This window comes from Natrix helvetica (genome assembly GCF_964273705.1).
Source record: "Natrix helvetica genome assembly, chromosome: 1".
Lineage (NCBI taxonomy): Eukaryota > Metazoa > Chordata > Lepidosauria > Squamata > Natricidae > Natrix > Natrix helvetica.
In genome coordinates this window covers 229352616-229370439 of record NC_138548.1, presented here as the reverse complement: position 1 = coordinate 229370439, position 17824 = coordinate 229352616, and the positions used below count along the sequence as shown (strand labels likewise).

Sequence of the window (17824 nt, the reverse complement as noted above, 5' to 3'; positions counted from 1 at the left end):
TGGCTCCGTCAGCTACAGGACCGCATCCCAATGCAGGACGAATGCCTCTTACAAGACCTCACAAAAATTATTGCTGCCACGCAGTTTTCTGCGGATGCTACTCTGGACTCTTATTAAGTATGCGTCCTGAGCCTTCTCCACCTCGGTGACTTCCAGGTGTCTTCTCTGGCTACGCAGTTGGCAGATGTACAACAAAGCCAAATGGAACTTGGCAGCAGCCCCGTATTCGGGCCCAAATCTCTTTGGCGAGTGTCTAGAACCTATTCTCATAGAGAATGAAGACAAGAAAAAGGTCTTGCCTACTAACACCAAAAAAACGGACACTCGTTCATCCCACTATCGTAGACCTTCCTACAAAGCACCCGAGACTGACTACCATCAGCATAGGTTTGTCCCTTATAGGTCAGATAGACAGACTCAACGACCATTCTATCCAGACAATATCAGATACCAGGGCCAGTCCAGACGGCCCTTTCCGGGGGGGCGGGGGCTTTCCGCAAGGGGAAATGACTCCAATCCACGTCTCCCCATAGGCGGCCGTATGGAACACTTCGCGGATCAGTGGGACCAGATAACATTGGACGCCTGGGGCAAGTCGACCGTCAGGTACGGCCTATGCCTAGACTTTCTCTTCCTGCCCCTGACGTTCTTCAGGACCTTTCCCCCATCTCGGGATCTAGTCCGCCGCCGCCTCATGTCACTAGCCATTCAACATCTGCTGGACATTGGGGCAGTGGAGACGGTTCCAGAGGTGGAACATGGGATGGGCCATTACTCCAACCTGTTTGTTGTCCCGAAGAGCTCGGAGAGATGGAGGGCGATCCTGGACCTCAAGCGACTCAATCGCTATCTGGTCTACATGCAGTTATAGACTCCCGGGCGGACCTCGTCTGCCTATCGTCCGACCGTCTCTCCAGCCTCCAGTCTCTGGTTCAACAGGTACGCGCAGGTCGGTCTGCTTCCATCCTGACCTTGGCCCACCTCCTAGGCAAGATGGTGTCCTGCATAGGGATATTGCCCTGGGCCCGGCTGCATTTGAGGACTCTTCAATGGACTCTCATTCCGTACCAATGCAAATGAATGAGCAACTCATTGAAAACCATCCGCCTCACACCGGAAGTTCATCTGTCCCTGGTGGTGGCTGTCCCCAGCCTTGCGTTGTGGGTGCGAGTTTTGGGAGCCGGACCGGGTGACAATCACAACAGATCCGAGTCTATTCAGCTGGAGGGCCCTGATGGGATCCAGACTGGCGCAGGGTCAATGGTCGACCTCAGATCTGCGCCACAATATAAACTGGTTGGAACTAAAGACAGCCCATCTGGCCCTCTGGCATTTCAGGGACTCAATCGCCGGCCGCCACGTGCTCCTCTTGATGGACAACGTGGCAACAAAAGCACATATGAATGGTCAGGGGGGCACTCACTCACAGAGTCTGTGGCTGGAAGCCCTATACCTCGGTTCCTGGGCAGAGAGACATTTAGCGTCAGTGGTCTCGGACCACATTTCAGATACGGCCAATCGCCAGGCCGACTGGCTGAGCCGTGCAATGATTGACCACAGTGAATGGCAGCTCCAGCGTGAACTGTTCCACAAGATCTGCCAACGATTTGGCGCATCTGTGGTGGATTTGCTCGCAACCCCGGCTAACGCACAGCTCCCGAGATTTTTCTCATGCTTCCCGGCCTGGAATGCGGAAGGGACAGACGCCCACAGGAGCAGATGGCCGCCTTTTCCCCTCTTCCCCTCATCCCGGGGACTCTGAGGAAGGTAGTGGTAGAGAGGGCGTCCATCATCCTGATAGCTCCTTATTGGCCCAGACGGCCTTGGTTTGCGGACCTTGTCCAACTGTCCATCTCCCCTCCCTGGAGGATTCCTCAGGAGGAGGCTGCATGTCAGGGGGTTCTAGACCATCCAGAACCCCAGTGGTTCCACTTGACTGCCTGGCACTTGAGCGGTGCCTACTGAGGAATGCAAACCTATCCCCTGGGGTCATAGTGACCATCGAGGCCTCCAGGCGACCGTCCATCATACGAATATACAATTCCACATGGTCCACCTTCGTTAAATGGTGTATTTCCCTGGATATTTGCCCAACCGAGGCTTCGGTGGCTCAGGTATTTCTTACAGAAGGGCTTGGATGGGGGGCTATCCCATAATACCCAACGACGCCAGGTGGCAGCCCTGTCCTTGGTCCTTGCTGGCCCCTCTCCCATCTCCCACTAATCAAGAGATTCCTGGAGGGAGCTGCAAATCTTCAGCCCCCCCCCCCCTCGCCCGGTACATAGGTTCCTCCCAAAGATCAAGTCTCCCTTCCACCTGGGCGCAGGAGGTCATCCTTCCCAACTTTTGCCCTGCATCTTTGGCACCGATTAGATGTACCCCGTGCCCTGCGTATTTATCTTAGGCGCATGGCAACCTTTTGCAGGTCTGAGGCCCTTTTCATCTCATTTCAGCCTGCCTCCCTGGGGCTCAGGGTATCATCGGCTATAATTGGTAGGTGGTTACGCCAGTCTATCTTCTCCGCCTATGAGTCCTCTGGCAAGACTCCTCCCTTGGGGATCACGGCCCACTCCACACGCAGCGCTGCTACCACAGCGGCTTGGGCCACTAGGCCCCGTTCGAGGACATTTGTCGGGCGGCCACTTGGTCATCCCCAACCACCTTTATCAGACACTATCGTTTAGATTCTTTCACATCTGCGGATGCATCCTTTGGGCGCAGGGTCCTCCAGCAGGTGGTGACCGCCCCTCCCCCTGAGGCTTAATTCCCTCCCTGGGACTGAGCTTGGGTACGTCCCACGTGTAACCCCCTCCCTCAATTCTACTGGTAAAAGAACATTGGTCCTTACCTGAACGTTCATTTTAAGTAGAATTGAGGGAGGGGTTACATCCCTCCCTAGTTAGACCTTAAGTAGCTAGACAGGTGGAGGGCCAGGGCGGTCTGTCTTGTTTGTGGTTTTGCAGGTTCTTCATACAACATCAAGGAAACTGGGAACCAATGGGGAAAGGTGGAGCATTAAAGAAATTTCCCTCAGTCTCTGGACCAATCAGGCTTAGATAATATCCCACGCATAACCCCTCCCTCAATTCTGCTTAAAACGAACGTTCAGGTAAGGATCAATGTTCTTTCTCCTTACAAACACAGTGTTAAACAGAGTGCTGCTATGTTGTGCATTTATACGCTGATTTACTTATCCTGAATGAAAACTACCATTGTCTCATTCTCTGTGACCATTCCAACTGGTACGAAACCTCTCATTGTAGAGTCCAAATATGCTGAAAAGTGGAAGAATAAAATATGTGCCCGATTGTCTGATTTGAGACTTAAATCAATATTTGTGATCCTATAATCTTCATATCTAAATAAACTTGTGGCTACCTGTGTTTTAAACGAAGCAATTCCCATTTCCTCTCTCAGTAGAAAAACTGGAGTTCTTTCTGTTTTAGTTCCCCGGGGCTTTATTTCGTATCTGCATGGTTTTCTCCTCACAAGACAAAATAACTGCTTTGATATACCATCTTTCATTGGGAAAAGAGTACAGGAGAAAATAGTTATAAACTGCGCCCCGGCCCACCCATTGCAATAAAGCAAACAACCAGTTTGACTTGAAAAAAATAATAATTAAAGGGGGAGAGAGAAAAAGAAAGCAAAAATACTTTATTCACAGATTTTTTTGAGTTTGAGCTACATAAGTATCTGTCAATTTAAGGAACTTAAGAGTTCTCACCCTGTTGCCTAGGTAATTGTCCCCTGGCATTTAACTCCAGTCGTCTTAGGCATTTTCCAAGGCCTCAAGCATTTTTCAGATGTATTGCAGAGCTGAAGGATAAACTAAAATATCGGGGAAAGGGGAGAATAAGGGCAGGCAGGAATTAGAATTGCAGCAACTTTGACATTGTTTTTTGTTTTAATTGGTTAATTGTCGTATTTATTATAAACATGATTGCCTTTTTGGGGTTCTGTTTTACATTATAGTGGAAATCCTAAGCAGCCGCCAAAAGAAGGCAGAGGCACTGAAGAAACTAACTGACGTAGCAGTCCGAATGTCAGAAGAGCAATTGGTAGAACTTAGAGCTGATATAAAGGTGAATCTCCAGGCTGCTTTTGGCTATATGCACCTTTTTCTAATGTACACAGATTGGGCAGTTGGGGCAGAGATCTCATCAAAAGTACCGCCACAACATGCACAGAGAAATTACATTTTCCCAACTTCTGCTGATGTACCGTATTTTTCTCACTATAAGACGCACCTAGCGTTTGGGGAGGAAAACAAGAAAAAAAAATCTGCCTTTGCCCCCCAGCAATTTGCCTCCTTGCAGCAAACAGCAAACAGCCTGGTCAGCTTCAGAACAGCCTGATTTAGCACAAGCAGCTGATTGGCAGTTGGATAGGCCTCCCAGAATACCGCCGATCAGCTGTTCCAGACTGCGGGGATCATCGTCACCTATTGCTGCTGCTGCGCACCCCTTTTTCGGCCTCCACGTGTCCCATTTTTGACCCGTTCCAGATGGTGGGGATTGTCGCCACCACCGTTGGGCTGCAATAGGCGACAGCAATCCCTGCCGCCTGGAACAGGCCAAAAACAGGACGTGTGGAGGTCAAAAACTGGACCTACAGAGGCCGAAAATGGGGCACACAGAGGCAGCAATGTGCGGCGGTGATCCATTCAGCCTGGAACAGCTGATAGGTGGTATTCTGGGAGGCTGATCCAACTGTCAATCAGCTGCTTGTGCTAAATCAGGCTGTGCTGAAGCTGATCAGGCTGTTTGCTGTTTGCTACAAGGAGGCAGAGGCTGAAGGGTGTGGGGACTGGCGGGTGGGAGGGGTTTCGGCAACATTTGCTCTATAAGACGCACAGACATTTCCATCCATTTTTGGAGAGGGGGAGTGCGTATTATAGACCAAAAAAAATACAATAATTACATTTCCTTATATTCCTCTTAGGCAGAAGGGCTACATTGAATAGCCGAAAACATACTTAGGAGGAGTCGGTCTTAGTCTTTAGCATTTGAAACAGGCATTTTTAGTACCAGACCTGGGAACATTTGCTTAAGCTTGACTGAAAAACAAAATCATTATTAAATTTTTTTTTGAAAAGAACAAACTTGAAAATCAAGTTGAAGACTTTGCCTGAAACTTTTTCACATTTATTAACCTCCATAAAGCTGAAGAATAATTTGATTGCGACTGCAAAAAGTTGATTTTAGTGTGTTGTACTGTGTTAACCAGCAATGCTGACAAATGCTTCCCTTGCCTACCACTAGAGGTCAGAAGTTACATTCAAATTCCCACAAAAATCTCACTGCATGGAAAAATTCACTCTGGTACTTGCTGTTCTATCAGCAGTTCCATCTTTAAACAGTTCATTATTTTATAATGGGGTCGTTTTGCAAAATAAATCCGATTCTTTTTCTGCAATTATATAGAAGCAGAGAGAAGGGCACGTAGTTTGTGCCTCGGTTGATACCAGCAACCCACATTGACAGTTTCTCTCCCAAAACATGAACATGCTTTGTGCATAATGCTCACGTGCCTTTTTTTTTTCTTCTCTGCAGCACTTTGTTAGTGAGCGCAAATATGATGAAGATCTGGGAAGGGTGGCTCGCTTCACTTGTGACCTGGATGCACTAAAGAAAAGCATTGAATCCTTTGGACAAGGTGAGCTTGTACATCCTGGGTACCCACACAAAAACACAGCAATGATGGAATAAAGCTGAAGTGAACTGAACATATGTGACTGGTAAAAGCATTTCTAAAATTCTGAAAATATGCTTTTCTGTGGCTTTCAACTGAAAAGGTCTTCTCAAAATTTTATCAGCTCAGGAAAGGAAGATGATCGAGGTCCCTTATGTTAGTCTTCATATTATTACAGTTCCAGAACTGAGTCATTTACATACACTTTTTACTTTGTCCTGCTTATTCTATGTATATTATAAATTTATATGTTATATATCCTTCAGGCGTGGGGTGCGCTATAAATATTTCAAATTAATAAGCTTGGAATAGGGGTTTGGGAATCTCTCTTTGACATAGCCCAGTGCTGTAGATTTTAAGAAAAAAATGAAGAAATGTTCAACTGTCCTTGTTGCAGTGCTAGTAATGTGAAATCCATTCACTTTCACAAAAGTGCATTTGAAGGCTTTTCCTCTCTGCTCACTAGTTCTGTTTTTTGGGGTTGTTTTTTTTTTTTTTTTTGCAATTTTACTTTATCTTTAGGTCTATTAAGACTGTCAGCTTCTCAATGGATTGTGCCTTGCCCCTTCCAGTATTTTTGGTATTTCTATATCTCAAGGTATTTTTCAGCAGGCACATGGCTCCCCCTTCAGTTAGCTCACAGTGTCTGAGGAGTATTTGTAACGTGGTGGCAATGGCAACTACAGGAACACTATAGGAGCAGACTGGAAGCAGTTTTCCTTTTTATTGCAATTTGATTGTGTAAGAATTTGGAAAATATATAATCACTGGTTGCTGATGGGGTGAGAGGTAAATTCAGGTTTACATTATAAAACAAAAAGTGTGAAATAACGTTTTTGTACTTCTTGTTTCAGTTTCACATCCAAAGAACAGTTATTCAACTAGATCACGATGCAGCTCCATGACCTCCATGGCAGTGAGCAGTCCGGATGAGTCCACTACCACAGTGTGTGCCTCTACCTCTTCTCCTAGCCTCATAATGGCCAATAAGAAACAATCATCCCCTATAGAAACCTCCTCAAATGCAACAAGCCGTCCATCTCAATCCCACCGTGAGGTAATGATTTAATGTTGTTTCTGTAGATGAGAGTGGCCTGGAGATTCCCCAGGATTGGGTCCTGTAGCGTTTTTCACTTAGAAGGGGAAAGCAAAGGCCCACATTCTCACATGTAGTAGGTTGCCATACCACACCTTCAATCTCACCTTTGCTTGTCTTAAGCCAACACTTGGAATGAAAATTCAACTCTGGTAGGACATGCACCAAATTTAAAATGGCTTCCCATTTTTAAAGACTGGATTGACAGCATTCAAATGAAACATTCTAGGCCATTGCATCTTCTTGTGTAGTAGATATATTCCAGGAGAGAGAAGGTCCCTGGGGATGGGCTCCAGCACGAGTCCAAAAGCTCAGAGGTGTAAAGCTCTGGTCCCTGCGACCGACCCAGATTGGATCTTGCAACACTACCCTGGGACAGGTTTATTTGCCTTTGTTCATAATATTGGTACTAATCTCACTGATTCCCCCCTTCTTTCTGTTCCAGGGTTTCCAAGGAAATAGAAGGTCTGGTCAAGGTTACCGGTCCCAAGGACAACGCCAAAATGGCTCATCGCATTTCAATTCAAATCGTTATAGAAATGGGTCTTGGTACCAGTCCAACTACAAGTCCCGACCACCCTCTGGAAATGCAAACAGCCTCAACCAGACTTGCCCCACCAGAATCAATGGAACCGGGCCTGGGCCTGACCCAGGCCCACCAGCCCCGTCCCTACAGACACATTTGGTCCCACTCAGCCCAGAAGTCAAGGCTCTGCCACAAAGGAAACCTAGATCAAGCCAATACGAGGCATCCAATTCCTGAGGACCGCAAACTCTGCCACTTTTCAAAATTGGAGAACAAGATTCTGGGACACACTTAGCTAGAGATATTAGCGAGAAAGGAAATTTACACTTTGCTATCCCTGTGCCGCCTCTTTTTCCCAATCATTCCATTCTGGGAAAGCAGCTTCTTAGCATTTCTCTTGTCCTTGCTTCCTGCAGTGTATAATGGGTCAGATTTTAATGGGAAGACATATACTTGCTGTTCAGGAGTGGCCTTGGCACACCTTACTGATGCCCCTCCTTATGTCCAATGGCTCCTCTTAACATTAGGGCCAGTTTTAAATATTGTTGGGTCTATATCCTAAAAGTGGGGCGGGTGGTGGGTGGGAATAGTTCTAAACCAAAATTTTCCCTATTCCTCCCAGAATACCACTAGCCAGGCCTTATTTTTAACAGCAAAAAGCTATTCATGCTGACAATGAAACAGGGTGCTGTGAATTGTGGGTTCAAGATGAGAAATTTGAAGGGGAAAAGCTGTAAGAGATTGCTATGTTCTTTTTTTGCAACTTATCCTAAAGTCTACACTTGGGAATACTGGGGAATATCTCTTCCAGCAGTGGTTGAGCAATTTCCATTCTTCCTGAGAGAATTAACATTCTGTCTATATGTCATGTATAAATTTAGATATTCCCTAGTCTTAATGTTTGGTGTGGGATGGGAGGTTTCTTTTTTTTTTTCACTTCCCGGCCAAAATCCCGTTATCTGATTCTAAACTAAATTTCTAGCAATTTATTAGTAATGCTAAGCCTAAATGATCGCAAGTAAAAGCAAAAAATGCTACAGTCTCTATCCTTGTATAAATAAAAGCAACATACCTGTTTAAAAGATAGTAGCCTTCACTTTGTGCCCTTATTTCTTCTCTTTAAAAAGAGTTCATAGTAAATGGATTTCCTACAGATATGGGTTAGATTAATTTAGGATTAGTTTTAATTTCAAAGAACAAAAAAAATGTCTGGACTATTTTGAGTATGTTAGTTTGGGTATGTAGTTTGCTGCTACAGCTGATAAATGAAGTAAGAAAAAATGATAAGACCTTTAGTGATAATAATAATAATAATAATAATAATAGGTAATTTAGAATGTTCAATTTGGCTTCAGGCTTGGACTCGCAGAGTAAATGAAAAAGGAGGAAGAAAAATCGGTCTTTGGAAAAATAATGGATCTCAAAATATTTTGTGTAGGATGATAGAATGTTTAAGAAACTTCAAAGAATCTGATCGTTTCACACAGTCATATTGCAGATAACTGAAAGTGGTGATTTGCTTGAGACCAATCAATCCGTTTATTGCAGAAGTGAAGTTTGGATCAGATTCTTAGCACACTATTTATATTAAATAAGGGTGGAGTACCAAAATACTAGATCATAGAGAATGATTAGAATGTTTACTGTGATTGGTCCTAGATGATAGGCAGTAATAAATGGTTAACCTTAAAAGCAAATATTAGGAGTATTCAGGTTAGTGCAGTTTCTCAAGCCTGCTAATAAGCTATGGAACTGAATAGTCAAAGCATCTAAGCCAGGGGTGTCCAAACTTGGGAACTTTAAGACTTGTGGACTTCAACTCCCAGAATTCCCCAGTCTTAAAGTTCCCAAGTTTGGACACCCCTGATCTAAGCTATCATCCAGAAGACTCGGATGTCTGGCAAAGAAAAACTTTTACATGACCAAAGTCTGGGCAGTAGGAAAACAAGTGAGAGTCATACTCCTCTTTCTATTTTGCAGCTATATGCAGCTCGAGGTTGTTCGGGTATAAGTTAGGAACCCCTGCGTACAGAACTACAGTTATAGAGTTGAGCTTTAAATTAGGAAACTTTTCAACCAGCCTTAAAAATGACAAAATTGGTTTGAAAAGGAAAATTGGAGAAGTACAATAAGATTTCAGAAACAATTGCAGTAATGGTTGTACGTGTTACTACCTCAGGTGATAACTACCAAGAACAAGAAAGCCTTTACTGCCCCATTTAACATTTTAAAGTATTTCCCTCTCCCAACGCCATGTGTATGCCTGAATGGATTGTAATGTCTTTGCTGGCTGTTGCATCAAGCCCTTAAATCAAGTCTTTTCCTGTTGAAATTTCAGCTAGCAAAAAGGTCATCATGTGGCTAAGACGAGGCATATGAGGATAAATGGTAAATTCACTATGGGAGTCAATATGGTTGTTGTGTGGCCGAAAGCTTTTCTCAAGCCTTTTATACAACCTAAACATGATAATAACCAATCTACCTGATGCGTTTGTTTAGGTTTGCTGAAATATTATATATGGACTAATTTGGATAACTGAAGTACCTTATTGATATGTAATATTATTCACAATGATGCAATTTATCTTCTCATTATATCAATAAAGGCATTTTCTTCACTGGCATGGTAATTTAATGTGAAAATGACACTATAATGCAACCCCAAACCACCCCAACGAGGCTGTTGAAGTGATGTCCCGGTGTCTGGAAGCCGTACGGGTCTGGATGGATGACAACAGGCTCAGGCTCAACCCCTCCAAAACAGAGTGGCTGTGGCTTCCGGCTTCCCGGTTCAACCAGCATATGCCATCGCTGACCATCGGAGATGATCAATTAGCCCCGGTGGAAGGGGCACGCAATTTGGGCGTCCTCCTTGATGCCCGGCTGTCTATGGAAGATCATGTGGCAGCCGTGGCGAGGGGGGCGTTCCACCAGGTTCGCCTGGTGCGCCAATTGCGGCCCCTTTTGGACCGGGAGGCCTTGCGTACAGTCACTCACGCGCTGGTGACGTCTCGCCTGGACTACTGTAATGCTCTCTACATGGGGCTCCCCTTGAGGTGCACCCGGAGACTGCAGTTGGTCCAGAATGCAGCCGCGCGGGTAATTATGGGGAGATCGAGGTTCTCCCATATAACACCTATCCTGCGCGAGCTGCACTGGCTTCCTGTGGCCTACCGGGTGCGCTTCAAGGTGCTGGTTACCACCTTCAAAGCGCTCCATGGCACAGGGCCTAGTTACCTGCGGGATCGCGTCCTGCCCCATACATCCCTGCGACCCGTCCACTCACACAGAGAGGGACTACTCCGGGTGCCGTCCTCCAGAGAGTGCCAGAGGGCAGCGCCCAGGAGTAGGGCCTTCTCTGTAGTGGGCCCCACTCTTTGGAATGACCTCCCCCCAGACATCAGGACAACAACCGACCTTCGCTCCTTCCGTATGAAGCTGAAAACCTACCTGTTTCGACTAGCTGACCTGGCATAATTCTACAACCTCTCCAGCCCAGGGCATTTTTAATTGGTAATTTTAGTTTTTAAGGGTTAATTTCACTGGGGTTTTAACTTTTTTAGGTATTGTAACTTATTTATTTATTCTTACCTCCTCTGTACGCTATATAATACTTTTGTACGTCGCCCCGAGTCCCTGTGGGGAGAGGGGGCGACTAATAAGTTCAAGTAATAAATAAATAAATAACTACAGCCTCAAGGCCGTATGGTGGCTTTGCTAACCAAACAGCAATGATGCCCTTGAGGGACAGTAGGCAGATTTAGGGCCTATTGGGGACATTAGGTTGCCACAAAGAAGAGGGAGTCAAACTATTCTCCAAAGCACCTGAGGGTAGAACAAGAAGCAATGGGTGGAAACTAATCAAGGAGAGAAGCAACTTAGAACTGAGGAGAAATTTCCTGACAGTGAGAACAATTAATCAGTGGAACAGATTGCCTCCAGAAGTTGTGAATGCCCCAACACTGGAAGTCTTTAAGAAGATGTTGGATAGCTATTTGTCTGAAACGGTATAGGGTTTCCTGCCTAGGCAGGGGGTTGGACTAGAAGACCTCCAAGGTCCCTTCCAACTCTACTATTGTATTGTATTATGAAACCTGCAGGAGCCTAGTATGGATCCAGTCTTTCTCCAGAATAAAGATCTTGGGTTATATGTCATATAAAACTGTACAAAAGATTGTTGTATATAAATTTAAATGATGGTCTTAAGAATACTGTAATTTCATGTGTTACATCTTGCACAGAACCAAAGTCTAGAAACTAACAAAGGGGTCCATCTTTGCTTACCCCTGATTTATATAACTCTGGTTGACTCAACTGGATTCTATTTGTCTGGGTTTGTACAAAATATAAACTAACTGAAAGACTCAGTTTGAGTTGACATAAAATCATAGCTAGAATAGCTTCTGTGCAACGTCATTTGAACATAGCCAGTAAGAGATTTGGGTCCATATTCCAACGTTCTGTCCTCAGATTTACAATTTCTGAGCTTGAACTTGGTGCTAAAAAGACACTTTTTCCAAACGGTCAAGAGAAACTTTTAAGGACAGGAAACCCTAATACTTCTCAATATGTTTACAACTGCACAGTCTTAAGTTTCAAAACAACGTTTCCTTAAGAGAGTTTTAGTCCCTGAAAATGAGGCTCAAAGCACTAGCTCAGCCTTCTAAGATAAATACAGTTTGTGGCAGGGTGATGTAGAAATTTCTTTCCTCAATAAAATAAGTAGTATCCGCATGAACATGGTCCCTTGCAGCAGAGAGGCTCTGTTACGGTACGTAACCCATAGTTACTCAGTTGTGTAGCAATATTCCAAGTATTAGATTTGGATGCTATTAGTGCAAAGTAGAGAAGCTACTAATTGCCAACCCCAAGTACATTCAGGCCTGAAAGAGCAGTGGAGAAAACAGCAATTGCTTGAACAATCTGCCCAGTGAGTGGGTTGATACACATGTTACTTACAATTTAATTTTAATTTAATTTAATTTAATGCTTCTAGACCGCCCCCTCTCCCGAAAGGGACTCGGGGCGGTGTACAGTTCATACAAAATATATCAGATACAATAAAATTAAGTATGTACAGTTGACAGTTGACATGGAGGAGGTAAGAATGACATTAAAAGAACTGTACAAAGCAGATTAAAATAAGTTCAAACCCCTAAAAACAAATACAGTGAATTAAAAAACCCCTAAAATAACCAGATATAGTGCGTTTGCCAGGAGGGACAGTTGAATTATGCCGAAGAACCTTGAAGGATGCGTTGCCTATTTGTCCAACAGTTCAAGAATTTTATTTTTGAATGGTGAGAACTGATCTCACTGTTGGCAACTTCCTCTGCTAAGATGCTCCTCTGATGATCGAACCTATCCTAGCAGTTGTACCTGCACGTAACAATCCTGAGTTCAGCAATAGCAATAGCACTTAGACTTATATACTGCTTCACAGTGCTTTACAGCCCTCTCTAGGTGGTTTCCAGAATCAGCATATTGCTCCCAACAATCTGGGTCCACATTGTACCGTGCTTAGAAGGATGGGCTGAGTCAAACTTGGTCAGAATCAAACTGCTGGCAGCTGGCAGAATTTGACTGCAATACTGCATTCTTAACCACAGCACCACCATGGCTCAGTTCATAAGTAGAACTACATCCAGTGAAAGAGTAGGCAGCGGAGAGGGTGCACAGTTTTTGTTAATTTCACTGCATAGCTTGATATAATTATTTCAAAGTAATATGCAATTCATATAGTATTGAAGATTTCATGGGTTGGCCAAGTAGCATGCACAGAGATTATGGACGGCCTCTCTTTACTTAGTGTCTCAAGTAGGAGAGCTGCATAAGAAGTCACTGGTTCCTTTGCGAGACCTTTCAATCACCACTCAAATTCAAAAGCATCCCTTGAAAATGCAGGGGATGTCGCTTGATTAGACATATGAGCCAACTCAATACAGCGATTCAGTGATGTGGAAATTTACTGCCATACATGATTAAACGACATAAGGGTCTTGTTAAAATAAAGTGCCTGGTAATTAACCACAGTCTCCCACATTTCTTTCAGAATTCGGTAGTATGAATGCTGGTCGATGTTCGATAAAGGCTCTGACTGCTGTGATAATGACAATGATCCAAACAGAGCTATCTGCAATCTTCTTACCTTTTCAATGTGTTGTTTTATTTTCAATGTATGAATCCCTAAAATCCCTCCCAGCATTACAGACATTTCAGAAGAGAGGAGTCTTTGTCTAATAAGGTGTCAACATGCAGTTATTTGAATCTAATCTCTTGTGCCTTGACTCTGGATCGATTTGTTCTATTGATTGTCAGTAACAGATATTCTGTTTTTAATTCGTCCCGGCTTACAGTGGGAAGTAGGTAAAAAGGAGCAGGTTTCAACCATATAATATCAGTCGTCATCCTGATTTTTTCCCCCCCCACATGCCTCTTCCCCTTGGGCACCCCTGTGCAAGTTGGAGGGTTTTGCAACTGCATAGAACAGGCAGCTGCTTCCCCCCCCCTTTCCTGTTCCTTGAGGAAAGCACAGGAGCGTAGCAGAGAAAAAAATGATCTGACAGTTGAGAGACCATGGAACTAGTTTTGTAATGAGTGGCGCTCATATTTGGAGAATATCTTCCAAGGTTGTGGTGAGAATTCTACTTATAGTGTGGTGCTGTGAAGTTTTAGGACTCTCTTTTGTGGTTTTGTGTTTAAATTAATCTCCAAACTTGCTTGTAAATTCTTTTATTTATTTATTTATTTTATTTATTAATCCAATTTATAGGCCGCTCCCTCTCCACCAAGGGACTCGGGGCGGCGTACAATCCATTACATAACGAATAAATAACGAGGAGGAGATGTCCAAAACATTGTACAATACATAATAAATAAATAATCAATTAGTTAAAAACAATATAATGCAATATAATGCAATTAAAAACAATTAAAATACCCAAAGTCAAACTTAGTTTAAAATTTAAAATTTAAAATTATCCAGGGGGATTAGAAGATATAGTTATGATTCAGGCCAGGCCGGCTAGTTGGAACAGGTGGGTCTTGAGTTTTGTGCGGAAGGAGCGGAGATCGGTTGCTGTCCTAATGTCGGGGGGGAGGTCATTCCATAGGGCTGGGCCCATCACAGAGAAGGCCCTGCCCCTTGGCGCCGCCCTTTGGCATTGCTTAGTGGACGGCACCCGGAGAAGTCCCTCTCTGTGAGAGCGAATTTTATAAAAAACTATGTCCTTAATAAGAGTCCAGAAAACATATCTAAATATATTGTACCCTCTAGGGCAGGGGTGGGAAACCATGGCTCTTTTGCGACTTGTGGACTTCAACTCCCAGAATTCCTCAGCCAGCAAAGCTTGGAGGTTTGCTGGAGGGTGGAGGTCCCTGCTCTATAGCAGAGGTGGGAAACAATGGCCCCTTTATGACTGGGGGACTTCAACTCCCAGAATTCCTGAGGCAGCCATGTTGGTTCTGGAATTCTGGGAGTTGAAGTCCACAAGTCGCAAAAGAGCCATGGTTCCCCACCCCTGCTCTAGGGAGTTAGATTTATATATTTTATTTATTAATTTATTTATTGCAGTTCGCATTCTCCAAAGACACATTTTGAGCAGACCAGGTTGAGTGTATTTAGGGTAGGTAGAGTTCGAGGTAGCCCTGTTCTTGGTCACGTAGGACTTTAGATATAATGCCCAGCATTTTGACTTGCACTGCTGGAGTTAAAACCAGAAATCTGACTAAGAGTCAACACTAAAGTCCACATTTGCTTTAGTAATAACCTACCATCACCCTGGTGGCACGTGGTGGCTCAGTGGCTAAGACGCTGAGCTTGTCGATCAGAAAGGTAAGCAGTTCGGTGGTTCAAATCCCTAGGACTGTGTAACGAAGTGAACTCCCGTTACTTGTCCCAGCTTCTGCCAACCTAGCAGTTCGAAAACACATAAAAATGCAAGTAGAAAAACAGGGACCACCTTGGTGGAAGGTAACAGCATTCTGTGCGCCTTTGGCATTTAGTCATGCCAGCCACATGACCACAGAGACGTCTTCAGACAGCCCTGGCTCTTGGCTTTGAAACGGAGATGAGCACCGCCCCCTAGAGTTGGGAAAGACTGGCACGTATGTGCGAGGGGAACCTTTACCATCACCCTTGTGGAAAAATAATGTTCTGGTGGGGTTACAATATCTGGGCCATGAAATCTCGAAGAACTTCTTGAATCATTTTCTTCTTGCTATCATCTAAAATCTAGTAGCTCTTCCTTCTGGTCTTGTGGAGCACTTGTGTCTCAGCATCGTGAGAAGAAAGGAGAGGATCTTGTTCCTACCATGTTGCTGAGAAGATGAAAGAATTGCTCACAGCATGCCTAAAAACCAGGCACCAAAGCAAGGGAAAACCTTCAAACTCTGCCAAACCTTAAGATCCAGTTTGGCTCCTGTTCTTATGCTTCTGAAGCTCTTGGCCCTTCTCCCAAGACAACAACATCTTTCTGCATCCTTACCAGAGCAAGTGTGGCTTTCTTCTCCAGCGAGGTGGCAGGTGCATTTGGGGAATCCTTGCATGGAGGCTGTGAGATTAACAGCCTCAGTCTTAGGAGCTGGCATGATAGTACCAGAGCCCTCACAGGAATACCTCTCTTGTCATCGAGCCAATTTAACCCTGGGGCAAACGGGCATAAATTTTGATCCCAGGATGCCTGCAGCTCCTTAGAAGACCACCAGTGGTTGCAAGAGAATTGCAATATTGAATGCAATCAGGAATGTACAGATCAGGGGTGAAATTCAGCAAGTTCTGACAGGTTCTGGAGAACCGGTAGCGGAAATTTTGAGTAGTTCGGAGAACTGGCAAATACCACCTGTGGCTGGCCCCAGAGTGGGGTGGGAATGGAGATTTTGCAGTATCCTCCTCCTGCCACACCCACCAAGCCATGCCCACCGAACAGGTAGTAAAAACATTGAATATCACCACTGGTACAGATATTTAACTTGGCATGCTGTTCTGCCAACATCTGCACTGGATGATAGTACTTTAATCCTGCCATGCAGAATTACCCTTAAGAAGGCTGAATGTAGAAGCCAGATTGATAGATTCAGTCATTTGCTTAACACAGGGGTGTGCAACCTTGGCAATTTTAAGACCTGTGGACTTCAATTCCCAGAATTCCCCAGCCAGCTATGCTGGGAGTTGAAGCTCGCAGATCTTAATCTTGCCAAGATACTCCTGGTTTAGTAAGTAGGAGAAAATTCAGAGACCAGAAAAGAAATGTCAGATGAGTTTTGTAATGGACAAGTTGAAGATCTTTGTTTTTACTCCTAAATGTTTATCAATAAACTATTCTCTGGCAGATTCTGTTTGAAGTATTTCTAAATAGGATGTTTGAGACCTATAATTTCAAATGCCTTGCAACACAATTTGTGCATACTCTGCCACGCTCACTGTTAAATAATCTTTCCTTCCTTCTGTTGGTTCCCTCCTTGTCAGAATTACATCCGGCAACATCTGCTCTTGCTTTCATTTATTTTACTCTCTAAAGCAGAATGGATAGCATAGACAAAGTAATGACAGTGCCAACAACAGGAGCAATAATTCAAAGATATACAGTAGTTAGGACCCCACATTACGGTTTCCACTGTTTTCCATATCTGCTAGCTATAGAATGAATCTGAAGACGTTGTTGTTGTTTAATGCATTCCCGAATGCATGTTTTTCTACTGCCACCTGTGTTAAATATGTTGCTTAAAATACAGGTGGCTTTTTACTTTCATTTTTTTTTCTTATATCCTTTCATGACCCTCCAAACCCAGAAAAAACAACAAAGCATCAGAGTTCCCGGGAATAATAAGCTCCTAAAGTGACCCCAAATACTCCTAGTATCTTTTAAATCACTTCCCCCCCCCAAAAAAAAAAATCACAGTTGTTGTGGGTGGAAGAGGTGATGGAACTATTAAAAGCAGCACAGATTATTTTCCTGTTACAAAAGAAACAAAGGGAGAAACCCAGCCTAGGCTAATGATTCTCAAATGTTTAGGGTAAGACAAAATTTGCAATTCTCAAAAAATGTTTTCATAAGTAAAATAGAGTTTGCATAGATGAAATGGTAAAGGCAAGGTCATGAGAGGCTGCCAAACCTGATTTGGCACTCTCTCTATGGGATTAGAAAGGGTTTCATTCATGTAATATGGAACAATTCAAAATCATTAGGCTTGTGACAGTGTGGCACATGACGACATATGGATAGTGGACATAATCATGTGTAGGCTGATGTTAACTTAAAGCTATTGCCTCGGCTTTCCTGAGAAACTCCACTCCAATATTCATTGGAGGCAGTGGTGGGATTCAACCCATTTAACAACTGGTTTGCCGAAATTGTGAATCTGCGCACATGCGTGAGCACATGGTTTCTGTGCATGCATACGTGCAGAACTTCTGCACATGCACGCGTGCAGGGCTTCTGAGCATGCATGTGTGCACAACTTCTGAGCATGCATGTGTGCACGGCTTCTGCATATGCGTGCATGCACGG

The 17824-nt window shown here is 44.1% G+C and overlaps 1 protein-coding gene and 1 long non-coding RNA gene across 5 annotated transcripts in view; both read left to right on the top strand.

The window, feature by feature from the left end:
- LOC309382097 overlaps positions 1–9934 on the top strand; it is a 104773-nt gene extending 94839 nt beyond the window's left edge. Inside the window, exon 2 of the long non-coding RNA XR_014173630.1 lies at positions 9161–9934. This is a non-coding gene — a long non-coding RNA (uncharacterized lncRNA). The remainder of the gene's footprint in view (positions 1–9160) is intronic.
- Positions 1–9934, top strand: part of SPATS2 (spermatogenesis associated serine rich 2) — a 60941-nt gene extending 51007 nt beyond the window's left edge. For all 4 annotated transcript variants that reach the window (XM_081933355.1, XM_081933356.1, XM_081933354.1 and 1 more), the window contains 4 exons: positions 3976–4085; positions 5556–5658; positions 6549–6751; positions 7236–9934. In XM_081933355.1, the coding sequence (XP_081789481.1) occupies positions 3976–4085; positions 5556–5658; positions 6549–6751; positions 7236–7553 (734 nt within the window). In that variant the 3' untranslated portion in view covers positions 7554–9934. The remainder of the gene's footprint in view (positions 1–3975; positions 4086–5555; positions 5659–6548; positions 6752–7235) is intronic.
- Positions 9935–17824: the final 7890 nt, after the last annotated feature.